Below are 9,687 nucleotides of genomic sequence, written 5' to 3'. Positions count from 1 at the left end.
GTGTCACGGCTCTGGGTCATTTTGACCCAGCATTTTCAGTTTCTTATATTTTTCTTTATTATGGTGGTATCCTGATTGTCTTGTTATGCTTTGTTGATTATTATTATGAGTCTATGTTTCAGTTTATTCTGGTTTAAGGTTTTGTCCTTAGGTTTTGTGTCATGTGCCCTCGTGTTTAGTGTAGGTTTAGTTCAGTGTCAAGTCTGCGTCTTTGTGAATTGTTTCTTAACAATGGGGTATTTACCTGCCACTACTGCAGCGAGAGAACGCGACACTGATGACAGCTGGGGAAACTTAATCATAAATTCTTGTTGTCAAGCGGTTACAAGAAATCCTTAGAAATTTAAGGCTGGCCCTATTTTTTTTTTTTGACAGATTCAGTGGGACAGGTGTATGCAATGGTTCCACCAGCTCTGTGTGGAAAGCCCACATGTACAAAAAAGCTTTTCGTTGTTTGCCTTGTAAAATGTTTTCACAGTTACAGCAAGTTTTCCATGGGTACACTGAAGAGTAATTGTGTATAATCTGCCTTATAATGTTAACAATTTTATTTCTTTAATTTTGTCTGCATTTCAAGTTGAGTCTTTAACAGTTTTACGTTCATGCTGCTAGCCCAAAAACATTGAGTAATCTTGATCCTTCAGCTTTACAATTTCATTGAAATGTATAAAGTTTTGTAGGAAGTAGTCTGTGGAAGAAAAGAGCTATGGTAGAACGCTCTGTTGTAATCCATACACTGAACCATAACGTAACAACCCCCCCCCCTTCCCCCCGCACACACAAAAGTAAAACATCACTATTTCCACGTCTCACAGGTTGGAATGAAGGTGGAGTCAACTGGATCCGCTGTCCCTGCCCGGTGCGCGCTCCTGACGCAGAGGAAGCAAATTGTGTCGGGGGTCGGAGATAACGACCTTGGTGCACCCTGCTGCCCTGCAGAGAAACATCTCCTCAGGGTCGTGGCTGCCCTCATGGTGTTATGGGCCACGCGGTCAAATGGTCCTCTGGCAGCATTACTACTACCTCCCTCGCTGCGTCAACCAGCTGGTCCCTTCACAAACATCGCGAAAAGGCGGGCAAGCTGAGACACACTAACAGAGGCAGCAGCCGCAGTGCCCACTCCTCCTCAGGCCGCCTTTGCCGTGGCCCGAAAGACTCTCAGGAATGCCCGGGAGTCATCTCCCTCCCCAATTTCTCCTAAGGACTGTAAAAATTCAAACAGGCTACTTATGGACGGCTGTTTACATAAGGCGTGAGCAAAGGAGGGGCTGACGTTACTGAAAATACACGGTGTCCTGACTATTAGGTCAAATCTGTGAATCACATCTGTCTGACTTTAAACTGTTCAAATTCAGCAGCTGAACTGATGTAGTGAAGATTTGTTTTTTACCTACTGTAACTTTAAATAGTGAGGTAAACAAGAAAATGGAAAACAGGTGTACAACAGCTCACCTGCTGCACCTACTAAAAACCCCAAGGGAAAAGGCGCCAGAGAGCGAAGGAGAGCAGAAACTTCAAAGATAAAGGAGGGTGGAGAGGGAAGGGAACGGGCTCTTAAGTATTTACATACTTTGCCTTTATTTTTATCTGTTTAATTATAGAGTGATATACTTTCATTGTGAATAGAGTTAATTAATACTCGTCTCACACCATGCTTGCTGAGGCGTTTTATGATATCACTACATCTATTTTATTTTACATATATCATCTCTAAACACTGTAATATCTCCCCCAAGTCAGATTTGGAAAATGGATTTCTCGTTTACAGAATCTTTTGTCTATTCTGTTCCTGTGTGTGAATAAATAACCTTTGACTGACTAATAGATGAAGAAGCCTAAATAAATCACAGGGGGTGATCATCAATACTAAGTCAGATTCAGAGATTTTTTGAGTCTCTGACTTCCTACACTGCCATACCGTTATTTACTCCACCTCTTGTTTGTGTCACTTGGGGAGGAGTTTACGGTCAGACTATATTACAGCTCTTTCAGTGAAACGAAACTATTCAATGTCACCCCCAGAAAGTGAACACACTCGATCAACTGCTTAGGAAATAACAAACAACAAAAAACAAAAACATGGCTGGCAAACCTGCATTGGAAGGTGAGTACTTTTATCACTTTCACTCTCATTTAAAATTAATTTCTATAATAAACATCTCCGAATTAAAGCACGGGGCGATCTCTATTTTATTAGTTTTCTTTAAGAAAAGAAGTATCCAAGGTTTAAAAAAAAAAAGAGAGAGAGAGAGAAAACGGCAAGGTTAAAATTAAATCATACAAGGTATGTCTCCATTGTTTTTAAGACTTCAGTCCAGGCTATTACTTTTCAGTCTAGCTTCACTAATGGCAGTTGCCCTTAACAAAATGGCTGCAGGTTGAATGTCGTTTCCAGAATCTCAGAGTGAATACTCGGTGTGTGGCATGCAAATAGCGCGTGAACTTGGTCTCTGTGTGGCCATTTACTAGAGATTTAAAAAAGAAAAAGAAAAAAAAAACCTTTACTAGAATTTCTGATTTACATGTCTCACATGGTCCTCTTTTAATTTTGTTTTGTAATAAAGTTTGTTATGCCCTTTATATCTTTGGACAGTTAGCCACCACATAACCCACCTGTTTTGAATGCAGTTTGTTAGACCTAGAGCTATCAGCACAGGCACCTTAGAGCCACTGATAGTAGGTTGGACCTGATGGAGAGATGCTCTGTTGTGAGTTGGAGTGTTTCAACTGTGAATTATTTTGAAAGGTTCCAGTAAAGACTAGACAGATTTGTTTGTTACACTGGAATAATATATAAAATAGAGTTTAGGATGCAGCTGAAATGAATATTAAAAACACATAACTTGATCGTTTCTGAAGACAACTTTACATCAGTCTTCAGAATATCCACAAACAGCACTAAAATCCTATATCATAATATTCTTAATAACGGTTTTAGTTAAAAATGAGCTGCTAAAACAAGTATAACATGTGTTCTAAAAAATAAAACACTGAAATAAACTAAACGACACAAGTTGGACACCACATCAAACGAAATGTGTCTTACGTTTTACTTTGTTTGAGACGTGGGACGTGAAAACGACATGTGGGGACTCACATGTTCTCAGCAGGTTTTCGTATAATAGCTCATTGTTGAATGAAAGACTCTATTGGCCACATGCAGGTTGCCCCGCAGTGGAATAGAACACCCCCCCCCGACTTACGCACACAACATAGACATCACATGGGAATACAGGTCGGAGATTGGCAGCGTTACAGGCAACAATGGGAAAGTAGAAGAGGAAAAAGAGACCCATACTCATGCTGGGCACCTATGGGAGGACAGCATGAGAACAGGAAACAAAAAAAACTCCTCTGCACAGAGAGCACATAAATGTCCACAGTACAACATTGGAGCACGTGACAAGCCACAAGGTTGGGTAGGGGGTGAGGAGTAATCCGAAGGAAACACATCAATCATCCTGCACAGCGCTACCATTCCAGCGCGGCACACAGGAAACAAGCATTTGGAAAGGGAGGGGGATGAGTGCGTGCTTATCAGTGTAAGGGTTTGAATTAATTCTCCGATAAGCCAGGGCCAAGCCAGCTCCGATCTGATATCTTCAGCGTCCTCGATCGACAGTCCCACCAGGCACACGATCCTCCATTTCTACCACCCGTCCATCGTGTATCTGGCAGGGAATGTCCCTCCAGGACACTGGGGCTCTCCCAAGCCCAGACTTCTTGTTGAGAAAAGGGTGTCAATAGCATTCAGAGACCAGTTGATCAAATCCATAATTCTCTTTTAGGTTTTAGAGAACGACAGTGAGAGACTGTTCCAGGGAAAGTAATACACACGAGACAGGACAAGGACACAAGAGGCTAAGCAGGGAAGATAAGGGGAAGGAGGAGAGGAGAAAAGTGCGACCGCCTTCGCCAAGAGCCAAGAGAGAAAAAAAAAGTGCTTTTTGTGGCCTTGTGTAACCACAGGGATAAAAAGAAACCGATCTGGCTTTCATATTCAGTGCACAGCAATCCAGGAAATAATCTGTTCTGGGGAAAAAAAGAGCAAACAAAGTCATGTCACTCTGAGCTCTACCAAAAATATTTGAATCTTTGTGTCTAATTCAAACCTTACTGTCTGGGGTTTTTTTGGGGTTTTTTTTGCTTGTTTTCTCTTTTTTCTTTCTCAACAGGTGATCCAGGTGATTGATATATGTATTTTTTGTCTGTTTGTTTTGTTGGTTTTTGTTTTTAGCCCTTTATCACAATTCCTTTTCAACGCTGTTTTTGTTTCCCTCTTTCTTTCTCCCTTTTCTTTTCCCCAGTCAAGTCTGTCCCGTATTTAGCAAGTGAAAATAAAATAAAATAAACAATAAAAGGTGAATCAAATAGACCAATACGGCAAGGCTGGGATGGTCCATTTGGTAAAGGAAATCCGTTGGGCATCTTTCTTTGCTTTTAGACAATAATTCTGATGGCAAAAGAACCAAACGGGACAGGCAAAAAAACCAATAAATAATAATAATTCAAACCTCAGCTTCAGAGCATTTCCTCCATCTGTCTGACACATTTTTTTAGTCTAACTACTGAAACTGCAAAAACTCCTGCTGTTTACATGAACCAGTTATAGTTACTGTACAGGGGTTTTTTTTGGGGGGGGGGGGGTTGCATAAAAAATATTATGTTTAAAAAAAAAAACTAATGAAAAACTTGCTAAATCTCCTCTCTCAATACCAAATTGCTTATTCTGCCGTTAACTCTAGTTTTGAGCTTCTGGTACTTCAGGTGACGATAATCATTCATAAGACTAGTGCCTGTGCCATTGGGCAGTTTCAAGCTGCATCACTATTTGGAGTAAGTCCTACTACCATCTCCAAATTGAAGGCTAAATTCTATACAATGGTGGATGTCAGAGACAGGCCGTGAAGTGGACATCCCAAGAAGACAACACCACAAGAAGATCACCCTGTCAGCACTTAGGAACCATAGGCAGAGTTCTACAGATTTGTGGTCAGGGTTTGCAGGATGATATGCCAACTTTGTTTTGAAAATGGTGACATGATAGAAAGTGCACAGGATGGGTACTGGGGATCCTGCTTTCCTCAGTTTACAGAAGAAGTAGAGGCATTGCTGTGCTTTCTTGGCCAGTGATGCAGTGTTGCATGTTCAGGAGAGGTCCTGTGTAATGTGCACACCCAGAAATTTTTGCGCTGCTCACCTTCTCCACAGCAGCACCATTTATTTTGAGTAACCAACTGATTCACCTTCTTCCTGTAGTTTATCTCATCAGTGTTACTAATAAGACCCACCACAGTTGTATTATCTGCCAACCTAATGAGGTTATTGCTGTAGTGCAAGGTGGAGCCAAGAATCAACATTGTGGCGTGTCCAGCGGGGTGGCCTGGGGGGGGCACAGGCCACCCCCCCAGCCAGACTGGCCACCCCGAAGCTAAAACAATAAGATTCAGTCAAATATCAAATTGCTGACCTCCACAGAGGTCAGCAGGTGGATGCGGGAAAGGGGAGGAAGAGAGACCCGAGGCCGCCAGTCTGAGTGTCAGGTGAACTGAACTTCAGGTAAGAAGTTATGACCTGCACTCTATCTGGGTGAGATATAAACCAAGTTTAGGTTTAGGTGTAGTTTAGTGCTAGAAGTGAGTACCAAAAAAACTGACCGGTCAAAATAGTTCCCGTGTTGTCCCTTTCACTCTTCCCCAAGTATCAAACAGATATTAAACCGTATTTAAATTTAGAGTCACGTGAAACAATGTGGCTTTTACCACTGTTAAACCAGTGGTGCTGCAGGTGATGTGGTCATGTCACTCACCCTAATTGCCTTACTTTTAAATGTCTTTTTCAAGTGGAACATTTTTACACGTTTCTAAATAAACAGAATTACATATGTCTCACAGTTTTGCAGTGGTATAAAGACTAAAGGGTAACGATTTTGTGATACAAAAATCCTATTCGACCAAAAAAAAAAAAAAGTCCCAGAGAACAGAGGAAAACATAGGGAAGTAAAAGCCAGGTGCATTATTGATAGCGTCAGAAGTTAACATGAAAATAAGAATAACCCGCGATAGGTGAAATCCACGAAGTAGCCAACTTTATTTTTTACAATTATTATACAGTGGCTTGCAAAAGTGTTCAGCCCCCTTGAACTTCTCCACATTTTGTCACATTACAGCCACAAACATGAATCAATTTTATTGGAATTCCACGTTAAAGACCAACACAAAGTGGTGTACACGTGAGAAGTGGAACGAAAATCATGAGTCCAAACATTTTTTACAAATAAATAACTGAAAAGTGGGGTGTGTGTAATTATTCAGCCCCCTGAGTCAATACTTTGTAGAACAACCTTTTGCTGCAATTCCAGCTGCCAGTCTTTTAGGGTATGTCTCTACCAGCTTTGCACATCTAGAGACTGAAATTCTTGCCCATTCTTCTTTGCAAAACAGCTCCAGCTCAGTCAGATTAGCTGGACAGTGTTTGTGAACAGCAGTTTTCAGATCTTGCCACAGATTCTCGATTGGATTTAGATCTGGACTTTGACTGGGCCATTCTAACACATGGATATGTTTTGTTTTAAACCATCCATTGTTGCCCTGGCTTTATGTTTAGGGTCATTGTCCTGCTGGAAGGTGAACGTCTGCCCCAGTCTCAAGTCTTTTGCAGACTCCAAGAGGTTTTCTTCCAAGATTGCCCTGTATTTGGCTCCATCCATCTTCCCATCAACTCTGACCAGCTTCCCTGTCCCTGCTGAAGAGACGCACCCCCAGAGCATGAGGTTGCCACCACCATATTTGACAGTGGGGATGGTGTGTTCAGAGTGATGTGCAGTGTTAGTTTTCCGCCACACATAGCGTTTTGCATTTTGGCCAAAAAGTTCCTATTTTCATCTGACCAGAGCACCTTCTTCCACATGTTTGCTGTGTCCCCCACATGGCTTGTGGCAAAGTGCAAACGGGACTTCTTATGGTTTTCTGTTAACAATGGCTTTCTTCTTGCCACTCTTCCATAAAGGCCAACTTTGTGCAGTGCACGACTAATAGTTGTCCTATGGACAGATTCCCCCACCTGAGCTGTAGATCTCTGCAGCTCGTCCAGAGTCACCATGGGCCTCTGGCTGCATTTCCGATCAGCGCTCTCCTTGTTCGGCCTGTGAGCTTAGGTGGACGGCCTTGTCTTATTAGGTTTACAGTTGTGCCATACTCCTTCCATTTCTGAATGATCGCTTGAACAGTGCTCCGTGGGATGTTCAAGGCTTGGGAAATCTTTTTGTAGCCTAAGCCTGCTTTAAATTTCTCAACAACTTTATCCCTGACCTGTCTGGTGTGTTCTTTGGACTTCATGGTCTTGTTGCTCCCAATATTCTCTTAGACAACCTCTGAGGCCGTCACAGAGCAGCTGTATTTGTACTGACATTAGATTACACACAGGTGCACTCTATTTAGTCATTGGCACTCATCAGGCAATGTCTATGGGCAACTGACTGCACTCAGACCAAAGGGGGCTGAACAATTACACACACCCCACTTTGCAGTTATTTATTTGTGAAAAATGTTTGGAATCATGTATGATTTTCGTTCACCACTTTGTGTTGGTCTTTCACGTAGAATTCCAATAAAATTGATTCATGTTTGTGGCTGTAATGTGACAAAATGTGGAAAAGTTCAAGGGGGCCGAAGACTTTTGCAAGCCACTGTAGATGTTTTAAGGCTGTAAAATCCCTCACTACACACTTTATACACTTTTCTCAGACAGGCACTTTTCTCTCTTGTTTAAACACCCTCGAAGTTCAAACCTTTGTAGAAAAATAAGTCCAGTATTATGGAATGAAACCAAAGACTAAACCCTGTTTTCAGGTGCAGGACATGGGAATAGAGCAGCTGCGAGTGAATTCAATATTAATGAATCAATGGTACAGAAGTAGACGAAGCAAGAAGAACAAGTTGAGTAAAGTTTGACTTATTGGACTGTTTTGTTTCGTTTAATGCGCCTCATAACCTGGTGTGCCTTATGGTCCGAAAAATACCGTAACTTCTACCTTCCTTTAGCATGTCAAAAGGTCCAACTTTTTGTGCGTTGGTTAGCATCTTCCCCTGCCTTTTGAGTGCTACCGCAGGTGCCTTTGACGGTACAGCACTTCAGAGTCACACTGCTAGCAATCGAAGATTTATGTAAATTTGACAAGCTGAACTCATTCTGTACTGTACAGGAGACATGGCACGAGGAGACTGATTGACAGTTGTTTACAGCCAATCAGGATGCCAAACACATTTGTGTGGGGGAAAAAAGAAAAGAAAAGAAAAAGCATGCAAAATTGCAAGAAAAAAAAATCAGCGAAAGAGCAAGACCTTGAAAGGTAAACCCTGTTATAGCGAGGGACCACTATAGATAAAATAAACTGATGGGGGCAAACAGGTAACATTATTGTGTTCTCTCACAGATCTCAGGATTGTACTTGTTGGGAAAACTGGAGTTGGGAAGAGTGCAGCAGGAAACACCATCTTAGGAAGAGATGCTTTTAAATCTGAGCTGACTTCTTCCTCAGTGACAGAAGTGTGTGAGAAAAAGATGGGAGAGTTTGGTGGCCTTAAACTGGCTGTAATTGATACACCAGGACTGGGTGACACAAATAAATCTGAAGAGCAGGTGAGGAGAGAGATTGCTCGATGCATGTCCTTTGCTGCTCCTGGGCCACATGTTTTTTTGGTTGTGCTCCAGCCAACCAGATTCACAAAAGAACAAAAATCAGTGAAAATCATTCAGGCAATATTTGGAAAAGAGGCATCATGTTACACCATGGTACTGTTTACCCATGGAGATGAGCTGAAGAAAAGACATTCCTCCATAGAAAAATTAATTAATGAGAATCCAGATCTCCGCCGCTTCATCAGTCAGTGTCATAGAAATCATCATGTTTTTGACAATGATGACAGAGATCCCTCTCAGCTTAAAGAGCTGCTGCTGAAGATCAGTGCAATGATTCAACTAAATGGAGGAGGCTTCTACACCAACGAAATGTTCCAAGAGGCCGAGAGAGCCATAAAACAAAAGATTAAAGAACTTCTGGAAAAATATCCAGACATGAATCTTGAAGAAGCAAGAAGAAAGGCAGAGGAAGACAACTCCTTTATTCGGGCTGTTCTAAAGGGTGTTGTTATTGGAGCTACTGCTGGAGGTCTAGGTTTAGCTGCTGCTGGTGCAGCCGCTGCTGGAGTTGCTGCTGGTGCAGCTGCTGCTGGAGCGGCTGTTGGAGTTGGAGTTGGAGCTGCTTTTGGAGCTGCTGTTGCAGCTGCATATGCCGGGGTTCCAAAACAAGATATATATTTCAGAGTGAAAGATGAAACAGGATGCAACATACAGTAAAACACAAAGGATTGCAGTAATTAGTTATATCATTCAAGCCCTATGAAAAATTTAGATAAACTTTAAACTATATTTCATAAATATTGTTTATTTTTCCTGTTCTGTCACCATATTATCTTTATCATAAGGCTGATTGCTGCTCAGATACAGATATAGATTAGCATCTTGTTTCATTAATTATTTTTATGATTTCTTTGTCTGCAGCCCTTGACATGTCCTTATGTTGTATGTCAGTAGAACACATTATCCACACTGAACCTTTTAATTATGTTCCTATATTCAAAAGCAATAACTGATTGATAACTCTGTGTGTGTGTGTGTGTGTGTGTG

General features: G+C 41.6%; 1 protein-coding gene across 1 annotated transcript; it reads left to right on the top strand.

Annotated features, from left to right (window-relative positions):
- Positions 1-2,072: 2,072 nt before the first annotated feature.
- Positions 2,073-9,357, top strand: LOC308397738 (GTPase IMAP family member 9-like; the record flags this gene model as incomplete). Its single annotated transcript, XM_080883823.1, has 2 exons — positions 2,073-2,104; positions 8,435-9,357. Exons 1-2 carry the CDS (start codon positions 2,080-2,082, stop codon positions 9,355-9,357), a joined length of 948 nt encoding a protein of 315 aa, XP_080739949.1. The 5' UTR covers positions 2,073-2,079.
- Positions 9,358-9,687: the final 330 nt, after the last annotated feature.

This window comes from Rhamphochromis sp. 'chilingali', assembly GCF_963969265.1.
Source record: "Rhamphochromis sp. 'chilingali' genome assembly, chromosome: 5".
In the NCBI taxonomy this organism is placed as follows: domain Eukaryota; kingdom Metazoa; phylum Chordata; class Actinopteri; order Cichliformes; family Cichlidae; genus Rhamphochromis; species Rhamphochromis sp. 'chilingali'.
The sequence above is the reverse complement of the archived record's forward strand: the minus strand, read 5'-3'. Positions and strand labels throughout refer to the sequence as shown.